The sequence below is a fragment of the Octodon degus genome, unplaced genomic scaffold, assembly GCF_000260255.1.
Source record: "Octodon degus isolate 3935 unplaced genomic scaffold, OctDeg1.0 scaffold00027, whole genome shotgun sequence".
Classification (NCBI taxonomy): Eukaryota; Metazoa; Chordata; class Mammalia; order Rodentia; family Octodontidae; genus Octodon; species Octodon degus.
The window spans coordinates 6,164,693-6,185,592 of NW_004524603.1; the positions used below are offsets into that span (position 1 = coordinate 6,164,693).

General features: G+C 57.8%; 3 protein-coding genes across 5 annotated transcripts; 1 reads left to right on the plus strand and 2 right to left on the minus strand.

Moving 5' to 3' along the window:
• The first annotated feature begins 1,931 nt into the window (after window positions 1-1,931).
• Window positions 1,932-4,612, plus strand: Rarres2 (retinoic acid receptor responder 2). Of its 3 annotated transcripts, none has more exons than XM_023712822.1 (6): window positions 1,932-2,016; window positions 2,608-2,846; window positions 3,028-3,132; window positions 4,018-4,110; window positions 4,240-4,358; window positions 4,516-4,612. In XM_023712822.1, exons 2-5 carry the CDS (start codon window positions 2,673-2,675, stop codon window positions 4,345-4,347), a joined length of 480 nt encoding a protein of 159 aa, XP_023568590.1. In that variant the 5' UTR covers window positions 1,932-2,016; window positions 2,608-2,672; the 3' UTR covers window positions 4,348-4,358; window positions 4,516-4,612. The 3 variants fall into 3 exon arrangements, with proteins under 3 accessions (XP_023568590.1, XP_023568591.1, XP_023568592.1); XM_023712823.1 differs by having other exon boundaries at window positions 2,664-2,846; XM_023712824.1 differs by lacking the exon at window positions 1,932-2,016 and adding an exon at window positions 2,073-2,147 and having other exon boundaries at window positions 2,664-2,846.
• Window positions 4,613-4,799: 187 nt separating this feature from the next.
• Lrrc61 (leucine rich repeat containing 61) lies at window positions 4,800-16,252 on the minus strand. Its single transcript, XM_004629083.2, has 2 exons — window positions 16,164-16,252; window positions 4,800-6,054 (listed from the first exon to the last, which is right to left on the minus strand). Exon 2 carries the CDS (start codon window positions 5,895-5,897, stop codon window positions 5,118-5,120), a length of 780 nt encoding a protein of 259 aa, XP_004629140.1. The 5' UTR covers window positions 5,898-6,054; window positions 16,164-16,252; the 3' UTR covers window positions 4,800-5,117.
• Zbed6cl (ZBED6 C-terminal like) lies at window positions 9,818-16,248 on the minus strand. The gene is made up of 2 exons (XM_023712791.1): window positions 16,164-16,248; window positions 9,818-13,844 (listed from the first exon to the last, which is right to left on the minus strand). The coding sequence occupies exon 2, from the start codon at window positions 13,796-13,798 to the stop codon at window positions 10,655-10,657; it is 3,144 nt and encodes a 1,047-aa protein (XP_023568559.1). The 5' UTR covers window positions 13,799-13,844; window positions 16,164-16,248; the 3' UTR covers window positions 9,818-10,654.
• Window positions 16,253-20,900: the final 4,648 nt, after the last annotated feature.

Genomic DNA, 20,900 nt, shown 5'->3' on the forward strand with positions numbered 1-20,900 from the left:
CTTTAAAAAAACCCTACTGTTTCAAGTCTGAACAGTACCTGAAGTCTTTTTCCTTCTAGGAAATTCACTAAATCAATTAATTGATCCATCAATCAGTGCTAAAGGTCCTTCACGAGAAGTGCACTCTGGCTTCCTCCACCCCCAGCAGCAGTGATGATGGTGGGCAGCAGATCACAACCTCAAACACATGTGTCCTCACAGGCAGGAAAAATGCACATCCCAGGTCACCCCACCTTGAAGACACCCCGTAAATGTACCCGCAGGCCTCACTGGAGTGCCTGCAGCTGCAGCCTCAAAACTCCAGGAAACCCTTCTTGTGTCTCTTTTACTGACACGCTGTGAAAGTTCTCTTTCTAGGATGGGAGGCAGTGAGCCTGCAAACTTAATTTAAAAGTGGGACAGGCTCCTCCTCTCAGCCTTGGGACCGCTCAGACCCAGCCCAGCGAAAGCCCCAGGCCATACCTGAGGTAGCCTAGCACCCCCTCCTGGGGTGCGTCCACTGCGGCATTGGGCACAAACCTACAGGAAAACAGTGGGAAAGTAAGACCAAGGCAGACCCTTACCGAAGGAAAGCAAGACAAGACAGAAAAATGGCTTCTACTGAGAGACTGAAAGGGACACAGCTCTGAAAAGGTGGCTGGACCGGCTACCAACAAAGAATGGAAGGGCCGGGGAGATAGCTCAGCGGCATAAGTGCCTGCCTTGGCAAGCGCAAGGGCCTGAGTTTGATCCCCGGTACAGGGTGGGGAGAAGAGTGGAGGACCAGCTTTACGTGGTGGGGTGGTGGGCCAGGTTCTGATTGGTCTCAGCTAGCTTCTGGTTGGCCATGACCTCAGCCCTGGCTTCCTTGCTCCAGAGGAAGCTCATGTTTTCAAGCCACTTTGGTTCTACAAGGTGATCCTTTTGCTGGATGGCAGCCCTTGCCATGGGGTGGACTGTGAGGCTCTGCTTGTCCTGGAACCCAAGGTGACTAAGGCTTAGGACAATGGCTGGAGACTTCTAGGCATTGTTAGAGAACAGCAATGACGAACTTCTTAGACCTTTCTAGGATAACGAACAGCCCGGGGTGGCACGAATGCCACAGGTTCACCACCACTGCCCTAGAGGGATTCCCAAATAGGGGTTTTAAAATCCTGCTGATCCAGCAGATAGTGGAAGTTTGTCTTGGTGGTCTCAGTGCTGAAGTAGAGGGAGAGGTGAGGTGAATGCAAGTCAACATTTCCTGGATGCACGTCTCCGTGCAGAACTGGGCAGGGAGTGGACCCAGAGCCTTAAGCTAATACAGGAGACAGGAGACGGAGGCTGAGGTGGCAGGCTTCCACCTGCTCTTAGTTATCACGCTTGGGGCATCTGCATGTCCAGCCTCTGGGCCACCGAGAAGAGAATACAACTCATCCTTCAATGTCTACGAGGTTGAGGGCCCAGGATGTTGTCGTCTGTCCCTTAGTGGTCTCTCTGTCCCAAGGACAAGACATAAGGAACAGCCAGGAAATCAGTGCTGGACCCTGGACCAGCCAGCCCTGTGGAGAAATCCTGCTTCTCAGTGTGTCACTAGGGGTGGAAAGCAGGGGGCGCCTCTCAAGGCCCCCTGGGGCTCAAGGGTTTCTGTATTTCTGGGAAGAATTCCCTGAAATCAAGGTTTCAGGGAGCTGGAGATTCCCTTTATCCAGCTAGGCCTAGGGCCTTACCTGGGTAGTGGGGCAGTCACCGGAAGCCACTCAGGCACTGGATCAGTGCCTCAGTGGTGGTGGCAGTGGCAGTGGCAGGGAGAAACTTGGCCCCAGGGGAGGTGGGACCTCCAGGCCTCCTGCTCCGGGTAAGCAGACCGCACACCAGGCTCAGGGTCAAGGCGCTGGGGGAGGGGGAGGAGCGGCAGAGGCTGGAGGGGACCCAGGAGGAGGGGCTGGGGCTGCTGCAGGGCGGTGCCAGGGCTGGGGGAGGGACAGGACGAGCCTGAGAGGCACCAACCTCTCAGAGGGGAAGTCTGGTTCAGAACCCGAAGTGACAGGGAAGGAGGTGAGGAGGGACAGCAAGGGAAGGGTGGGTGACAAGGACCTTGGGCCACACATCTAAAACCCTTGCTTCACGGTGACAGCCCTAGGGCCTTCTTCACTGGAGGTCTCACTTTGTGCACCAGTTCTTTTCTGGTGAGCCCCAAAACCCCTTGTCCAGGCAGGGCTCTCCCCAGGGAGCTGGAGGGAGGTGGTGGTAATAGAAAGGAGGCAAGCTGAGACCTGGCAGGAGAAACCCCCTTTCTTGGGCACCACAGGGCTGATGGCAGCCCCAGCCCCAGAGGACAGAGGGTCCAGCCCAGCCCCCTTCTGCCTGCCTGTTTACTCCTGCCAGGGACATTTGGCCTCCAGCTGTCTGCCCTCCCGCCCCCGCTGCTGGCCTGGGCCTGGGATGGGATGCGGGCTCTGGAGCCGGGAGATTCCAGACTGAAGGCTAGAAGGGGGGCAGGGAAGGCTCAGGGGGAGGGAACAGGCTAGAAATGGGGCTGCTGGCAGGAATTCCACTGAACCTCTGCGCAGGGGGGTGTGTGTGCAGGCATGGGGGTGATTCCGGGAAAGGCTGTTTCCCCGTCCCCGTCCCCCCCCCCCCCCGCAGGAGGTGGTGGCTCTCTGCCGGTGGAAGAACTAAGGACTACACTTTGTGGTCTGCAGGCCTGAAGCATGTGGCGGCTGCTGATCCTGCTGGCCCTGTGGCTAGGCACAGAGGGTGTGGGTGGTCTTGAGCTCACCGCGGTTCAGCGCAAGGGCCTGCAGGTGGCCCTGGAGGAGTTCCATAGGCACCCACCTGTGCAGTGGGCCTTCCAGGAGACAAGTGTGGACAGCGCCATGGACACGGTTCGTGGCTGTGGACGTGCCAGGTTGGGAGGCCGAGGGCTACACCCAGGAGACCAGCACAATTCCGGGAAGCTGGCAGGGGAAAGGCCACCTCCTCAGCTACGCTGGCTGGAAGTGTGTGGTGGGGGCGGGGCTGGGTCACAGCACCCAGCTCATAGCAAAGGCCACCTGTCATCCGCAGCCCTTCCCAGCGGGCACCTTTGTGAGGCTGGAATTCCGGCTCCAACAGACGGGCTGCCGGAAGAAGGACTGGAAGAAACCCGAGTGCAAAGTCAAGCCCAACGGGGTGAGCATGTGGCAGGAGGCCTGGGCTGCTGCTGGCCAGAACCCAGAGGGCCAGCGAGAAGCCCTGGGGAAGGGGCCCACTGTGAGACGCCTTCTACAGGTGGACACTGGCCTGGCCTAGGTGGGAAAGCAGGCTGGGCAGGCAAGGGGAGGACGGACTTGCCTAAGCAAGGGCCCAGGGTCCTGGAGGGAAAAGCCCGGGGACAGGCTTGGACAGCGCCTGCTCCAGGCCATGGTCCACTCACAGCAGGCTTCACAGGGACCAGGGCACAGCTGCTGCACAGCTGGTCCTTGGGCTGGGGTTCCAGATCCCCCTGGGAGCACCACCCCAGGGCTTTGTGAGTTCCGCTAAGGGAGAGGATTGGACTCCACGGAGAGGCTCTGGTGGGGTCAGGAGAGAGCTCACCTGGGTGAACTGGTCCGTTACATACCTGCACCCACGCATGTGCTTGCACACACCACACCTCACCTCACCCCTGTCCCCCAACCCCACCCCCGCTCATCTACACATGGCATGAATGTGGACAGGCACACATTGGGAAGGATTTCTGCCCCCATGACCACTGAAGTGCCATGGTGTGAAACTTCAGGATTTTTAAGTTTTTTGAGGCAGGGCCTCACCATGTACTTCAGGCAGGCCCTGAACTCCCTACGCAGCCCAGCTGGCCCTAAACTAGTGGCAATCCTCCTGCCTCAGCCTCCTGAGGGCTGGAATTACTGGCATGAATCACTTCAGGCTTCTTTGACTTTCCAACTTTTCCACTCCTGGGGTGGCTGCAAAGCCAAGCGGCCTGCAGGGTCCCTCGTGCCCCAGGCCACAGTCTGCCAGGGCAGCAGTCTCCTCCATGGGCCCCAGCACCACCCTCACTACCCTCCCACTCCCCAGAGGAAGCGGAAATGTCTGGCCTGCATCAAACTGGATCCTGCGCATAAGGTTCTGGGCCGGATGGTCCACTGCCCCTTAGAGACCCAAGGCCAGGTAAGCAGGGCAGAGGCTGGGAAGGAGCTAGCATGAGGAGGAGGAGCACGGAGGGGCTCTAGGCGCGGCAGGCATTCCCGGGCTATGCTGGCACTTGGGCACTGCCTGACCAACTGCTGGTGCCATCAGGAGCTCCAGGAGCCCCCATGCAGCAAGGTGCAGCGGGCCGGCGAGGACCCCCACAGCTTCTATTTCCCTGGACAGTTTGCCTTTTCCAGGGCGCTGCCCCCCAGCTGAGCCCTGGGCTGGTAGGTGGCCGAGGGCAGGGACAGCCCTTGTGGTGGAGACTGGGATGTGCTGGGCTGTGGGGGGCAGGACAAAGAGATGGGCCAGAGCCTGGCAGAGAGCTGGGACTGAGAGGAGATGGTATGGTACTGGAGTCTTAGGTTCATTCCTCTCCTCTAGAATCACAGCTGGCTTCCCCAACAGCGGCAGGTGGCCCCTCGCTCCCAGGCAGAAGATCCACCACATCTAGGGCCAATAAAACTGTTCTCCAAGCCTGTGTCCTAGTTCTCATGTTGCCCGGGACACTCAGCTCAACCTGTAGGAAGCCACAGGAAAAAGGGTGGTATGGAGGGTTTGGGTGCACATATGTGTGTGGCTGACAGGTGCGCAGGAGACAAGAGGAGCTCTTGTGCAGGACCAGGGGCAGAGGCCCCGCAGACCAGGCACTGACAGAAACGAGTTTAGAACTGTTTAATGGAGCTGAGGGTAGCTTACAGAGAAGGCTCCAGAAGCACAGGCCTGGGCACGGTGGGCCGTTGTCGCCTGCACAGGCAGGTGTGCAGTGTCGGTATGTTTTCGATCCCAGCCACATGCTGCTTGAGAGCTGCGTCCTGCCCATATATGAGGGTGGGGAGTGTCCTAGAGGGAAGGTGGGGGAGTTGGCATGGCTCTGAGGACAAGGACAGAGGACCCCACAGCTGTGCATGCAGGGTCAGTGACCACCGTGAAGGCTGGCATGCAGAACAGGAAAGGAAAGGCAGCCTCCAGGCCACAGGGCGTGCTCAGAAGACAAAAGAAGAGGCCAAGCCTTCAGGGCAGAGGGCCTGCTCTGCCCGGGCCAGGCTGTCACTGGCCTGGCGGTCCAGGTCACGGCACTCCTGCAGCGTGTCCTGGAACTGTCTGCAGGCCTCTTCCAGGATGGAGCTGCTCCGGGGGGGCCAGGACTCCCAGTACCCAGGCTCTACCCAAGGCTGGGCCTCCATGGCTCTGGGCCCAGGACAAGAGCTGGGGCGCAGGGAGCTGTCCAGGTCCCGGCACAGCTGGTAGAGCTCACTGCCACGGCCACTCACACGCTCCCCATCGATGACTTTCAGGCCAGGCAGCAGCTCCTGGACTGCAGCCCAGTAGGATGGGCTGGCACACAGCGGGTTGCTGAGCCGGGCCAAAGGGTCCTGGAGGCGCAGGTACTCCAGGCTCCGCAGCCCGGCCAGGCACTGCAGCTGACCAGGGGTGGCCAGCAGGTTGCCCGCAGCATTGAGACTCTGCAGGCTCTCGCAGGCAGCCAGCGGCTCCAGTTCGGTCAGCCGATTGTTGGAGACGTTGAGCACAGTGAGCTGGCGCAAGGAGGCCAGCGGGCCGAGCTGGGTAAGCGCGTTGCCCGACAGGTCCAGCCACTCGAGGCCCAGGCACTCTCCCAAGCAGCCCAGGTCTGCCAGCCCCAGGCCCTGCAGCTTCAGCAGTAGGATGGACTCCAGGGAGAACTCACCCGTGTGCGACTTCAGCAGCTGGGGTGTGATGCGTGGCCCATCAGCCTCCCCTGGCTTCTCAGCTGGAGGCTCCATAGGACACCAGCTAGCTCAGGTGGCTTGGGCCCTGGCAGGGCTGTGACAGGGGCCTGGGTGCCAGTGGGGTCAGCTGCTGCTCTGCCCTAAAACAGGCACCTTTGGGTATTCTCAGGCCGGTGCAGGGAGGGTTCCCGTCAGGAGGGCCCACGGGTCCCTGAGGAGAGACGGTTACAGGTCAGGTGGGACTCTCCCGGGCACTTCTGCCAGCTTGATGACAGCTTGATGTCTGACCTGTGCCTTTACCGCCAGAGCCAGCAAGCAGGATGCCAAGGCTAAGACACGCACGGCACAGGCCCTTGCCTCAGAGGTAGCCCTGGCTGGGCCCGGCCAGGACAGCCATGCGGTTTGGGACTCGGCCAACTCTGCCAGTCTATCCTGACTCGGTCAGGTCTGGGGTAGGGGCACAAGCCCATCCTTGCTGACGTCACTGATGTGCTCAACTTTAAAACATCAGCTTTATTTCTAAATACACCAGGTCACTGCCACCACCAATGTATTTTGCTTCCTTCCTGGGATAGATCTGTCCATGTAGACCCCAAGAGAACACCCTGCACTGTTTCATGCGTTCCAAAAATGCTCTCGGCTGGGTGTGGTGGTGCACACTTGTGATCTGAGCACTCAGGGAAGCTGAGGCAGGAGAGCTTAAGTTTGAGCCCAGCCTGGGCACTTTAGTACCTCAGGAAAACAGTGTCTCAAAACAATGAAAAACAGGCCAAGAATATAGCTCAGTGTGAAGGCTCCCGGATCAATCTCAAGTACTATGTCAAAACACAAAACAAAATGTCTCAAAAAAAAAAAAGAGAGAGCGGGGTGGGGGGAGATGGCTCTAGAATAAGCGCTTCCCTGCAAGCACAAGGCCTGAGTTCAATCCCCGGCTTCGCAAGAGAAAAAATCTCTCAATTTTTCTAAATTTAATGTGGTTTCCAGAGAACATCTTGACTGGAGCCACGGAGCTTATGCCTTTCATCTTAGGCGAAGGAGGAGTTAAGGCCAGGGAAGCCGTGCAGTCAGTGGGTACAGCTGGTTTCCACGCCCATGCTGCCCACTCACAGCAGCACCTTGCCCTGGCACCGACTAGCCATGTCAGCCGACAGCACTGGCCGCTGTGTGCCACATCACTCAGAATCACCTGAAAGTATGTCACCATTTGAAACAACAAGCTGGGGGTGACTAGCGTTGAGGACACTATCCAGAGGGAGGCGTGGAGGCACCTGGGCTGGCTCTAAAGGGTGGAGGCCATGTCAGGGCCCAGTGCCTGTGGGAGGTTGGGGTATGAAGAGGCGGCGGGAAGGACCGTAGTGATGCTGCCCAGAGGGTCAAGGCTGCAGCAGGGAGGACAATCCAAGTGCACCTCTGCTCCAAGGCGGCTCCCATGTGGGAGGCTAAGCAGGGCAGGCAGGTGACACAGGTAAAGGTCCTGAGGACCACTGTCCCTGCTGCTTATGCGATCTGCAGGCACAGGCGCTGGCAGCCTCCAAGTCGGGCTTCACACGATTAACACCACTTTTGTTCTTCCTCCACGGAAACCAGCCCAGAGCCCTGGACTTCAGCTCCGCCCGCCCTGCCACCAAGGGGTCCCCACAGGGAGGTGGGGGGCTTTGAGCAGGTCCTGCACATACCTCCCACACCCCATCCCAACAGAAAGAGACTGACAGCAACCACTGAGTGTGGAACAGGGTGTGACCCACCTTCATTTGTGATCACAACTGCCCTCACGCACAAGGCAGAGGGTGCTGGCGGACACTGGGCACCAGTGTCTGCCACAAGCATCAGCAAGAGACGCAGGCCCAACCCAAAGGAGGGGACAGGTGGATGGATCCAGCCAGGTGGCTGGCAGGGAGCTCCTTAGACAGGAGACAAAGGGGACAAGATGCGACAAGAAGACATCTGAGGGATGTGGGTGGGGAAGGCTCAGTGGCTGAGTGCTTGCATGGTGTGCAGGACACAGAGCTCGACCCTCGGTAGGACAAAGACCTTCCCCCTGCAGTGCTGAGTGAAAGTCCTGGGACTGACGGGGCAGGAGAGGCAGACTGCAGAAACCCAGACACTCTGAGCAGAGGTGGGTGGCAGTGGGAAGCCGAGGAGGATGTGGGCACAGCCCAACCTCCTGGGGACAGAGCATGGGAATAGCTGTCAGGGAAATGGTTAGGAGACGGCGTGCAGTGAGAGGGTAGACCAGAGGCCCACCTGCTGCTGAGCTGCTTGGGCAACCTGGGGGCACACATGGGCACCGAGGATGGTGCGAGGCTTTCCAAGAGGGACAGTGACACTGGCCAAGAACAGGTCCAAGATGGAACCCTGGATAGGCAGTCACAGGTGGCAGCAGAGCCAAAGCCAGCCACAGGGCTGGGGAGGGACCGGCCTGAAGGACTGGCTTCAAGAGATGGCACTGGAAAGGACGGCACCAGGTGTGGGCAGACAGGGACACAGGGATGATGGCAGTGCTGTCACCGCACTATGGCTGTAAACACAGCTCAGAGAGAAGCTGTGAAACAGAAGGCGCTAACTGTGAAGAATGCAGCGCTTCCTGTCCCAGAGGGTCACCCGGGCAGGAGGTGCAGGCTCTGGCACCTGCTAGCAGTTCGCAGCTGTCCTGCCCTCCCTGAGAAGCTGCCACTGGGGGTGGGGGTGGATGGGTGACCGCAGCATCGTGTGACCACTGGAAACCCCACCTTTCCTGGGTTTACAGAGCACCCCAGGCAGCGGATGGTAGATCAGCACTGTGGATGGCTGCCTCTGCAAGGGCTCCAGCTGGGCCTGTGGTGCAGAGCCAGCCCACCTTGCATGGGAAGGAAGGACATAATCCACTTAGCCCCGCCAGAGTTCAGAAGGACCAGGCACCATCATTCCTGGGACTCTGGAAGGAGGTTATGCCCAAGGGAAAACACGCCCACCTACGCCTAGCCTCAGTTTACCTTTCTAGGGAATGAGGCCAGAAAATGAAGCCTGGGAAGTGAGCAGGGCAGGGAGGAACTAAGCCAAGGAGAGATGGGGGACCCCCTCCTCTGCCCCAAGCCCCCTCCGTAGACACTTCAGAGATCGTTCTGGAAAGGCCAGTCTTTGCTGTGGGTGCTGCTGGCCTCTGCCCACTAGACACCAACTGAACCACCCTAGTGGAAAGACCCATAGCTGTCTCTGGACATGGACTAATGTCCCCTGGGGGACAGAAGTGTCCTCAGTCACAAACAAAGATCCTAGCTCAGGACCCCCAAGTGCTCATCCTCTTCCTTTCCCACCTACCCTCTCTGCTGGGGAGCTGGGTCAGTGGTCACACAGTGGTGGCCGCCAATGCAGGTCAGGATGGCACATGTTCGCTCCCAAGGGGGCCCGTGACCACCATTATCCACCTATTGTCCACTCCTGCACTGCAGGGAGCAGAGCACTTCAGAAGAGGTCAGCCTGGAGGTCACTGTGCCTCTCCAGCCACTGAATAGGACGCTCACAAAGCACTATTTCAAAAACGCTACATTTATTGATCATATAAAAACACTGCATAAAAACTAGTCTAGAGGGTCTGATCTCAGTGTACAAAGGGGAGCAAGGCAAAGCACTGAAAGGCAGTCTACGAACATCAGGACTACGGGTCCTTCTCCTTGGTCCTTGGCACCCTCAGTCATTTCCCAATGTTTTACTTGAGTCCCAGTGACACACAGGACGGGCAATCTCAGAGGGGCTGCGGAGAGGTTTCTGGGGTCGCCATTCAAGTGAGATGGTTTACAAGGTTGAGAACACCCTCCCCCACTTCTTTGGCCCCATTGCAGTGGCCGCCTCACCTAGGGACCAGCACTCAGGCTACCTGGACACAAGTCCAGTGGGATGTGTAGGGCCTGGCCTCCACCCGCCCCATGTTCTCCAGTTCAAGCCCTCTGGCTCCCTGTCTGCAGATGCTGTGCTCAGGGGTACAGGGGGTCCTTACCCACCCTTCCCCTCTTCCAAATACATGTATCTGCCCTGACAGGGGCAAGGGTAGGTGCTGCCAGGTGGAACAAGGACCTAGCAGCCTGGGCCTAAGGACAGCCCGCTGCAGACTGGGCACCTCCTGGCTCTCTGGGTCAGCTGCAGAGTCCTGGCCCTTGGGGTTCCCTGGCCACTCTGGGGTCCCCGAGACTATTGTGTGTGCATGGTGTACGCACTTCCCTTCCAGGACGGCTACTCTGCTTCCGGCTTCCTCCCTTCCTCTTTGGGAAGTCTGGGGTTTGTTTGGGTGTAGGGATCAAACCTAGGGCACTTTACCACTGAGTGGTAGCACCAGCCCCTTTTATATTTTCTTCTGGGGCAAGTTGGCCTCAAACTTGCTATCTTCCTGCCTCAGTCTCTCAAGCAGCTGAGATTACAGACATGGGCTCCAGGCGAAAGCTGCTTCTTAAAGGAACGCTTCCACTTATCCACGTGGATGAGCTCTGTGGGTCCCTAACATCTAACGTGACATATTTCATAATTCAGTTTTAAACACCATGAAGTAAGCTCACATCACCTAGAACAGCAGTAGGACCACCCTCTGCACACTGCTGGATATACATGGACCCACGGGGAGGAAGTGGCACCTTGTCAAGGACAGAGATGCTGTCCCTACACCGCAGGTCTCAGATGGTGACACCCAGATGTAGAACTGTGCCCCACGCTTCTCTGCTGCAGGTCTTCCCGGAGTAAGTCTTGTGAGCTGCAGAGGGCGGGCTGCACCTCGAAGCTCTCGAGGTCTCTGGAACCTAGCTTGCCATCCATCCTGGTGTGCCCACCCTCGCATGCCCGGTGGGCTATGGGGTCTGCTCCTCCTCACCCGGGTCACTACTGGAGAAGACAAGGTGCGGCGGGGTGTAGTGAGGGAAGTTCTCCAGGTTGGTCTTCAGAAAGAGCAGGTGCTCAATGGCCTCTACTTTGAGGGGGGGCTTCCGGTCTACAATGGTGGGGCTGTCCAGGGAGGCCAAGACGTTTGCTAAGAAGGCTCTTGTGGGTGGGCAGGACAGGTAGATGGTGGCCAGCTGGGCCAGGGCTGGCCAGGCACTGCGTTTCTTCTCCCAGTAGGACAGTGGGTCCTCCTGGGCTCCAATGATCTCGTTGTCCCGCAGGTATCTCCTAACAATGACGCTGGCCAGGTGGTTTTCAGTGGAGAGAGAGGCCCCGCTGCTCTGGGACACCAGGAGGCCCACACTCTCCAGCTGCTCCAGCAGGCTCTTCTCCCTCTGCACCAGCAGGAAGGGGCCAGGGTCACTGTGCCTGCGCAGAGACTCCCGCTGGCCCTTCCGCTCAGCCCTGGCCCGCCGGGTGGCGCTCGCGTGCACACCCTTGCGCCTTGCACTCGAGGCAGGCAAGTATTCAGTCACCATGATCTCCTTCACCTTGTACACCAGGACCTGCTTCCAGTGGTCAATGTCGGCCCCCTCGGGCAGGATAGCCTCGACCTTGCCCTTGAAGCGCGGGTCTAGCAGGGTAGCCAGCACAAACTCCTCACGGTGGAAGAGCTCGTTGAGCTGGCGGTCTGTGGAGAGCTGCAGGGCCAAGCCCTCAGCCAGCCTCAGGGCTGTACCCACGTCCCCAGCGCTCTGCTCCTGAAAATGTCTGTGCACCTGTTCCAGGAAGATGTGCAGGTAGCGCAGCTGGGGTAGCACCTGGCTCAGGGAAGCCTGGGGCATGCTCGCCTCGCGGATTACCATCTGGAAGGGCTGTAGGAGCTTGACCAGACTGTCTGCCAGGCTCCAGAACACAGTGGACAAGGCAGTGCCTGCCTTGCCCGGCTGCTGGATCTCAGCATATGCCTGCAGGGCGGGCTGCTGCCCCACCAGCCACTCCAGCAAGCAGTAGGCTGAGCCCCAGTCGTCTGAGAGCTCCTCAAAGGGCTGCCGGGTTGGGAGGCCACACTGCTGCTGGACCTGGTGGAGCAGGCTCCGGGCTTCTGCCGAACCTTGGAAATGGCTGCAGATGGCCCTGGCAGTGCCCAGGATAATCTGGACACTATGGTGGTGACACAAGAAGTTGCTCACCAGGGAGTCAAGGCAGTGGGTGAAACAGGGTATGTGGCTGTAACCTTCAGCCCTCACTGCCCACTCCAGACTGGGGCAGCCACCCGATACCAGGAAACCAGCCCTCAGGGAGCCACGGCCCAGCCACAGGCTGATCTGCTCCAGTAGTTCAGGCTGCCCATCCTCAGAGGCTTTCTCAAGGGGCAGGCCCCGGACCCAGAGTACCGCGTGCTTCCGTAGGTTTGCTGGAGATGCAGGCTTGCTGGCCACCCAGTGGGCAGCAATGGCCATGTAGCTCACAGCTGAGTCCTGGTCTGACACGAAAGAGGTAATGTGGACGTGGCCACCCTCAGCCCACTGCATGTCCTGAAGTACCTGGTCACCCATGGCCTCGTGTAGCAAGGGCAAGGCTTTGTCAGAGAAGAAAGCTGGCGAGGGCAGGCGGTAGCAAGGGTCCACCTGGGCCATGAACCTCCTGAATGGCAGAGAGGACACGAAGGACAGTGGCAGGGTCAGGCCACAGAGCAGCTCTGTGATCCTGTGGTTCCAGGCCTCAGCCTGGGGCCAGGTGGGGTCGTATGTGTCACCCGGGCTATCCTTGACGGATCCAGGAGAAGCAGGCAGTGGTGGCAGGGCCAGGAGTAGCTGCTCAGGTCTGCCCAGGGTTAGCTCCTTGCCACCATCCTCCCAGGGCACAGTGGCTGGAGGGTCTCTAGGCGCCCCAGGGTTGAGGGCACCAGCCTTCCTCTGTGCCTGTTCCCGTCCAGCTGGCTGCTGGCCTGCACTGCCTGGGGCTAGCTTTCCCTCCCATTCCATGCTGTGCTTAGTGGTCAGGTGCCGAATGAGGCCTAAGCCTTGGGATCGCCCTTTGGCTTTGTCCCCTCTGACACTGGTGCCACACAGGGTACAGGTGACACGGCAGGTGTTTTTCAAGTCCCCAGTAAAGAACTGTCTGATATCTGGTATGGCTGGGTTATGCGGGACAGAACCTAAGCCTCGGGCCTCTAACTTTGTACCTTTAACCAGGGTGCTCAAGCAAGGCGGCTCCTGGAGGCTCGGCTTGGAACCTGACTTCTCCGTCACACCACAAAGCAGATGCCTTTTCTTCCGTTTCTTGGGGTACTGCGGCTCCTTGGCCAGATGGGCTGGGAGGATGCCCGCCTGTTGAGAAGCCTTGTCTGCCTCGGGCTGGCTCACCTCCGGCCTGTCAGGCCCCGTGCCCTCATCACGGTGGAGGGGAGACGGGACCGGCCCCGAGGCACAGCCCGTGCTGGACGGCAGGGACCTTGCTCTCTTTCTTGTCTTCATCCCTTCCTCTTTCCATCCACGAGCCTTCTGCCTGGATACTTTCCTCTTCTCAAGCCGCACGGGGGGCTCTGACCCAGGGACAAGCTGGAGGTCACAGGCTCCGGAGGGCCCCTCTGGCTCGCGTGTCCACGGGCTGGCCCAGCACTTGGCATGGGAGGCAGAGGACTGAAGATCAGGCCGCCCCAGAGAGTGGGGTTTTCTCTTTCCACCATGGGTGGGGCGGCCAAGAAGAGCACCTTCTGCCTGATTCTCCAGTTGAACTTGGTCCAGGCCAGGTGGACAGTCCGATGTGCTACTAGGCACAGGCCAAAGGATGCCCTTCTTCAGGAGCAAGTCGCTTTCCCCCTTCTTTTGGGGGCTGGAGAGTCTGACTTTCTTCTTGTGGCCACTGCTGGCCTTATTCTCTCTGTCAGCCAAATCAAGTTTGACTTCAGTCTCTGGCAGGCCTTCCCTGGCAGCCCCAAGCTTACGAGAGGTACTGGTGGCTCTGGTGCATGAGTCAGGGCTGGGACACGCCAGGGCGGTGGCTGGGTTCTTGGGTCTGGCCACAGGGGTGCTGGCGCTCACACAAGGCTCCTGCCCCATTGGGTCTGAGGGGCTCTGTCTCTTGGAGGGGCTTTTGACTTTTTCCATTTCCAATATGCTTGGAAGCTTGGGACAGTGAGAAGATGGGCGGAGGCTGGAAGGCAAGATGAAAAGCGGGGCTCTCAGCAGCCTCAGGGAACTCTGGGGGACACCATGGAGAAGTGGAAGCCCAGGGAGGAAGGGCAAGAGAGGCCCGAGAGAAGGCAAGGTACACCAGGAATACAAACGTCCAAGCCAGGACAAGAGCCCCTGATGCCAAGCTCCTTGGGGAAGCACGACTTCTACTGTTCCAACGAGGGCCCTGACCCTTGCTCACTAGTGGATTCTGTTCCGCTTTCTGACTAACTGTCCCCTTTTTCCTTCTGGGGTCTCAGAAGTGGGAGGCACTTGGTGACTTCTCTATGTGTCATGGGTACAGAGGAAGGCAAGCAAGGCCCCTGTGTTCACCACACTGCATAACCAGTGGCACACTGAAGACTTGGGGGGGGGGGGGGGGTGAGATGGCTCAGTGGTCTAAAGCACCTCCTTAGACCAAGCTAAGCTAAGGAAAAGCAGAGACTGCAGTTCAATCCCCAGCACCACATGCCAGCCAGCCCCGCCCCCTGGTGGGCTGAACTGGCCACACACACACACTAAATAAATAAATAAATAAAGTTATTTAAAAAAAAAGAAAAAAAAGACTTGGGGGGGGTGCTGGTCTCACCACAAAGCCCACCAAGGTCTCACTATAGGAGAGGCCAGTGCCAGGTGCTGTGAGTTCTGATGGAGGGGGAGGGACTCCGGACCCATGTCCCCAGCCCCTGAGCTCCGCTGGCCTAGGAGCGTGGGCACAGTGAAGGTGCACGGGGCTCCCAGGTTGCTGCATAAAGCAGCAGGCTCTCCTGAGCCACACAGGCTTCGTTCACATCCCTGGAACAGCCCCCGGGGATATAAGCCTCGCGCAGAGCAAGGCTGGGCCTCTGCCTGACCCTGATGACCACAGGCACGGCCCCCAGGGGCTCTTCTGCCAGGGGCTCCCAGAGGGCCCCTCACTTTCCACTCCTCTAGGGCTTCTGCAAGGCCTTATGCTAGCTCCAAGGGCCCACCCCCCAACAATGAGACTCTCCTCAGGCTCCGGTCCTCTGGAGGTCCCCTGAGGTGCTACATGGGCCTTTCTTAAGCCCCCCTCCCCCACCATCCTTGCAGCCAGCCCTGTGCTGGTAAACGGGCTACCTGGCCACACACACCCATCCTGCACATCAGCCCCCATTCCTCCCCACACACACTTGTGTCCCTGGATCGCAGGTCAAGCTCAAGGCTAAGAAGAGACCAGACCTGAAGAAATTAGAACAAGCCTGGTGAGCAGGGTTACTTCCTAGGGACAGGAGACTGGGAGGAGGACAATTTCATGCTCCTAGCATGAAAGAGGATGAGATTAAAGGAGACTAAGATTAAAAAATCTGTGGATTTGGACACTGAATGAGTGACATCCAACATTCTGGATCACAGAAGATGGCAGGGCTGCCAGTAGCCCTCGACAAGGTGGCTCGGATTCTGCCACCAAGGATCTCCTTCTGGTGGCTAGGGTCTCAGAAGGTGGAGAGGGTACAGCCAGCTGCAGGGCAGCAGGAAGCAGAGGCCACGTGGGGCAATGCCTGTGAAACGCCAGGCCTCGAGCCCAGAAGAGCCGCTCCCAAGGCCACATGACAGGGGCCCTCAGCGCTTAGTCTCCCACTGGAGACTGCAAGCCAGGCCATCTGTCCACGCCTTCAGAAGCGGCTTGCAGCGAGGAGACAGAACAGAGCATTAAGACCAGGCCACGGCAGAGAACACAGTACTGAAGAAGGCACAGAAAAGGCACTAAGCATGGTGGCGCAAGCCTGTAATCTCAGCGCTCCGACAGGCTGAGGCAGGAGGATTGCAAGTGAAAGCCCAGCCCAGGCAATTTAGCGACTTAGCAAGAAATGTTCTAAAAAGCTTAAAAAATAAAAATAAAAAAACTACTACCACCACCAAAAACAAAACAAAACGAGATGGGGGGGGGTAGCTCTGTCTGAAGACCCTGGACTTAATCCCCAGTGTCAGGGGAGGGAAAGGGCCTTAAAAGAGAAAACTGATGTCAGAGCTATGGCCAGGAAAATCCACCTTTCATCCACAGACCTGTTAGGTACCAAAGGCCCCAGTCCTGCGCTGCTTCCCATTGGCCTTGCCCAGAGGCCGCTGTACCTAACTATTCACCTGAATACCTACCGTGAGCCCGCACTGAGCCCTCAAGACAGACGTGGGAGAAACACTGCCTGGTGGCGCCCAGGACAAGGGCAAGCACACCTGGAAATGGGCTCAGAACCACGAGGCAGGGAAAGTGGGCAAGAGGGCAGCCCTAGGAGGCAGGGACACGGAGGGACTTGGATTTTCCCTGTAAGGGGTGGTTTACCTTGGGCTACAGCTTCAGGGTCTTTAATCCTCAGCAGCCCCGACAGATGGATCCAGGATCTCAGGCAACTGGCACAACACCAATGCCACCCTGTTCTCTTCCACCGGAGCACGACAGGGTGACATGAGCCAGAGGATGGTGACAGCCAACCTTGAATAAACAAGTCTAAAATGTAACTTGTGTGAGTGCCGTGCATGGTGCTGGAGGCTAACTCAGGCTAGGGCCAGCAGCACTCTACCCCAGAGCTAAAGCCCAGACTCTAGAGAAAACCATCCCGACAACCTTGACTACGAGTAAGAAGGGACCCATGGCACATCACAAGCTGACAACAGAGGGGAGGATTACAGCCACAAGACAGGACAGGGGCTCTAGGCCAGGGAATGCGGAGGCCTGAGTGGGTCACAAGTGAGGAGCATTCAGCAGGAAGCATGAAGTCGAGGACAGGCAGGTGGGGGGTCACCTTCAGATCAGTTCAGGGGCAGCTCATGGGGAGGGAGGGGAAGCTCCCCACACAGGTTAGTGCTGAGACTGACCAGGAGGAGTAGGGGGCAGCTGCCCAGGCAACACTGATGACACAGAGGGCAGAGGCGCTACCACTCAGAGATGCCCAAGTGGCAAAGCAAAGACAGAGAAATCTAAGTGATGGGAGTGAAAGCAAGGGAAGAGATTTTCCAGAAAGGAGTGCACATAGGAAAGAAGCAGCTGACAGGGCGATGAAGTGTGACAATCATGCATCCGGGGACTGCTCCAGGCACCCAAGACACCAGAATCCACAGATGCTCAAATCCCTTATATACGAGGGCGGTGTTTGCGCACTACACAGTCTGTACTTTTGCAACAAAAACACAAATATTATGGAAATAGTTGTCATCCCCTATCATTTAGGGAATAAAGGCAAGGATAAAGGTCTGAATGGGGGTTGGAGAGAGCTCGTAGAATAAGCACTTGCCTGGCAAGTGCAAGGACCTGAGTTCAATTCCCGGTTCCACCAAAAATAAATAAATAAAGGTCTGGATGTCAGGAGAAGATGCCAGGTTTTATTTTCCTGAAAATTCTGGTGCCCGTGGGTTGCAGGACCTGCAGGTGCAGACCCTGAGGTCTGGTCTCTGTGCAAGGCCACCTGCACTTTGGGGTGGAGATGGGAGGTGGCTTGGGGCATCTCCAACAAAACAGGACGGAGGGGCATAGAGGTGAGAATCTGTAGAGCAGAAATTTGAAATGCACACCAGGAGACTGCTAAGCAAGACAAGTCCTGTGTGAGACTGGCCTAAAGATTTGGAAGAAACCTTTTTTTTTTTTTTTCTGACAAAGAAGAAAGAAGGGCATGTTGGCAGGGATGTTTGGGCCTTGTTCAGGCTGGGGAGGGAAAAGTGGCAGCTTAGTCCCCTGAGCTTACAATTGCGCATGCGCCGCCTGGGGAGAAGCCGGAGCCTCTAGGAAGGAGGAGGAGCCTTAGTATTTATCCAAGCCTTGGCTCAAAGACTTAAGACTCTCTTTCTCTAATCCTTTCCAAGAGCAAGCCCAGAGGGACAGAGCGGCTATTTTTCAGTTTTTGTTTTTTGTTTTGTATGGAGGATGAACTCAGAGCCCTTGCACTGAGTTGTTTAAATTTTAAGACAAGGTCTCACTAAGTGGCCCACGCTGGGCTCAAACTTGCGGCCCTCCTGCCTCAGTCTCCCAGGATGCTACCACACTCTCAGCTTTTATTCTCACAGGCCCACGGGCGGGGGGGGGGGAGGGATGGCTGCTCCTCCCCGCAGATCCCAGGGAACCCTCCGCAGCCTCCCCCACCAAGACTGGACCCAGGGCCTTCTCACGGAGCCGCAACTCCAGCTTTTTTCCCTTCTTCATTTTGCAACAGCATCTCTGGAAGTCACTAAACTGGGCTCCAACTGCTGATCCTCCTGCCTCAGCCTCTCATGTGGGGCCGCCACAACCGACTCTCGCAGGGGATTTTAAAACACGTGTCCGGTTCTCAAATCTTGGGTTTGTCCTCACCCCCAACAACTGTAAGGAGGTGGAAAGGTGAAGAAGAAAAAAAGGACAGAAGAAAGGCAAGGAGGAAGGAAAAGCACAGGCCCAATGCAAATTTAGCTATTTGCAAAACAGAAGAGGAGTGGAACCTGCTGGCTCGCACCTGGAACCTCAGTCCGGGAGACTGAGCAGCGCCGGGGACCCGGTCTTCAAAGCAAGAAGTGGGTGGGGGTGTAGCCCGGTGCTAAGGCCCCCGGGTTCAGTGCGCACGCTCCCCCCTCCCCAAAAGGAGGTGCTAGAACTAAGTCAGCATCGTTAGACCCTGCGCGAAGCAAGTGTCTGGAAATGGGACCCCACTAGCAGAATGCGCTGCACTTTCCAGGAGGTCGGGGCTAGCCCCGGACTCGAAGCGCTCGGGGGTTCGGCGCCGGCCTACGCGGGCCGCAGCCCAGGCTCTGCTGCCTGCCTCGGCGCCGGTGCGCTGCGTGCGCGACAAAGGCAGGGCCACCTCAAGGACTTACGGCGACTGGGGGGCTCGGTCTGCAGCGGCCCCGGGAAGGATCCCGGCGCCGAGGGAAAGAAGGCCCCGCGTGGGTACAGCAGCCCGTGCCTGCAAAGTGGGGGCCGCCACGCGCCTCCCCGGCTCACCTGAGGCCAGGTACGGACGAGGATGCCACACCGCGTCCCCGCACAGTCCCGGAGGAGCCAACGGGCGGTGGGGGGCGGGGCCGCTCCCGGATGTGGCCTTGCGCGGGGGCGGGACCGAGTCTCCGCGCGCCCCGCCCGCAAAGCTTGCGGCCAGGCGCAGGCAGCCGCGCCCGGAAGTGGAAGCGCTGCGCGGACCCATTGGCTGTGCGTGGTGGAGGTCGATTTTTCGTGGTACCTGGGATTGAATTTGGGACCTTGCACTTGCCTGGCAGGCCCCCTTGGACGTCGGTTTTTCTTGTTCGTTTTGAAATAACTAGAGACTGAAAGTCCCCGTGCTGCAAACGGACCTTGCACTTGCCTGGCAGGCCCCCTTGGACGTCGGTTTTTCTTGTTCATTTTGAAATAACTAGAGACTGAACGCAGTCCCCTTCGCACTGAGATGCATCCCAGCCTTTTTCATTTTTATGCTGAGACAGTCAGGCCAGGTGGCTACATTGCCCACCAGGCTGGACTCAGTTTGCTGTCCTCCCGCCTCGGCTTCCTGGAGTGCTGAGATGATTGGCTAGGAGGCAGTCCTTCTTAAGGGTCTTCCGGGAGGTCGAGTTCCGCCTCCTGTCCCAAGTAAAGGCGCTCCAGGCCCGCCCCGCCCTCCGAGGGCCGCAGCCACCAACATGTGCTTACAGTTTACTAATTATTTTCTGTTTGAAGCCCCCTGATCCCCCCCATCCTTACTGATGGGCCTCCTGGTGCTGGGACTGGTGCACACACTGGTACCCTGGGTGCGCCTTTGTCCCGGCTGTGCCCTCTGGGAAGACTGAGTGAAAGGCTGAGGGCGGCGCCCAGAAGCGCAGCATCCCCCAGGGCGTCTCGGCTTCCCTCGCAGGGCTCGAGGTGATGAGTGCGGGAATCGCTGAGGGTCCAGGCCCTAGAGCAGCGGTTGCCAGGGGCACGTGTGTAACCCACGTGTCTGGTTCAGGATGGCTGGAGACACTTAGAGCTGTGACATCCGCAAGCAAGTGTAGGGGCTATGCTGACATCTGCTGAGGAGAGGTCAGGGTGCCGCTAACATCCCATAGTGCTCAGGACAGCTCTTCTGGGCTCTGGATAAAGGATTATCCAGCACGCTGTCACCTTGTCCCCAGGGCCGTGGCAGCAGAGGCTTTGCCTGCTGGTTTGAAATGCACAGGCCAAGCCCACCTGCAAGACTGACCTTGTTTGGTATAGCATGGAACCCCAGGCCTTAGAGCCTTCCAGACCATTCTGTACAGGTCCCCGTGCTGCAAACGGACAGAGTCCTTGTAGCCCGAGTGTGGCGTGTGACTCCCAGCACCTATGTTGCCTAGCTACCGAGGACTCGCCCTACTTACTAGTGCTCCCAAAGGGCGTCTTGCTATGGATCCGAGGTTCTGGCCTAATAGACCCAGCTTTGGGCCCAGGGCACCATGGGTTATGTTTTTTTTTAATATTTTTCAGATTTATTTATTTTAATGTATTTAGCACAGGGTCTCACTATGTAGTTGAAACTCGTAGTATTGCTCCTGTCTTAGCCTCCCCAGCGCTGAAATGACAGGCATGTACCACAGTGGCCGGGCTTCAGGGGCCGGCTTCGGGGGCGGGCCGGCGCAGCATGTGGTGCTGGGGATTGAATCTCAGTCCCTGCGCTTGCCTAAGCAGGTGCTTAGTCCGCTGAGCTATCTGGCTGGCCCAGAAATATTTTTTTTTAATTGACCAATAAAATTGTACATTTTTATCACATGAAGTATGTGTAGAAGCGGAGTGTATTGGCCCATGCCTGCAATTTCAGACAACACTCAGGAGGCCAAGGGAGAAAGACCACCGCTAGTTTGAAGCCACCCTAGTGTACACAGTGAGTATAGAGGGCCTGTCTCAAAAAAAAGGTATAATAAATGGGTGGGGCTATTTAACATATCTATTACCTCACCTTTTTGTGGCGAGAACCATTAAAATCTACTCACTAGTATGTTAGTATTCATCACTTTATTACTCGGTTACCATGGCATTCCATGTCTTACTCAGGTTGTAGGGGCCGCGGAGATGGCTCAGTAGAGTAAGCATTTCCCTGGCAAGTGCAAGGGCCTGAGTTCAATCCCGTTC

What these genes read in the sequence shown, in the direction of transcription:
- Zbed6cl (XM_023712791.1), bottom strand. Translation starts at nt 13,798, where the DNA reads ATGGAAAAAGTCAAAAGCCCCTCCAAGAGACAGAGCCCCTCAGACCCA.
- Rarres2 (XM_023712822.1), top strand. Translation starts at nt 2,673, where the DNA reads ATGTGGCGGCTGCTGATCCTGCTGGCCCTGTGGCTAGGCACAGAGGGT. An exon ending in TGGACAGCGCCATGGACACG is followed by an intron (nt 2,847 to 3,027) that starts GTTCGTGGCTGT and finishes TGTCATCCGCAG; the next exon opens with CCCTTCCCAGCGGGCACCTT. An exon ending in GCAAAGTCAAGCCCAACGGG is followed by an intron (nt 3,133 to 4,017) that starts GTGAGCATGTGG and finishes CCCACTCCCCAG; the next exon opens with AGGAAGCGGAAATGTCTGGC.
- Lrrc61 (XM_004629083.2), bottom strand. Translation starts at nt 5,897, where the DNA reads ATGGAGCCTCCAGCTGAGAAGCCAGGGGAGGCTGATGGGCCACGCATC.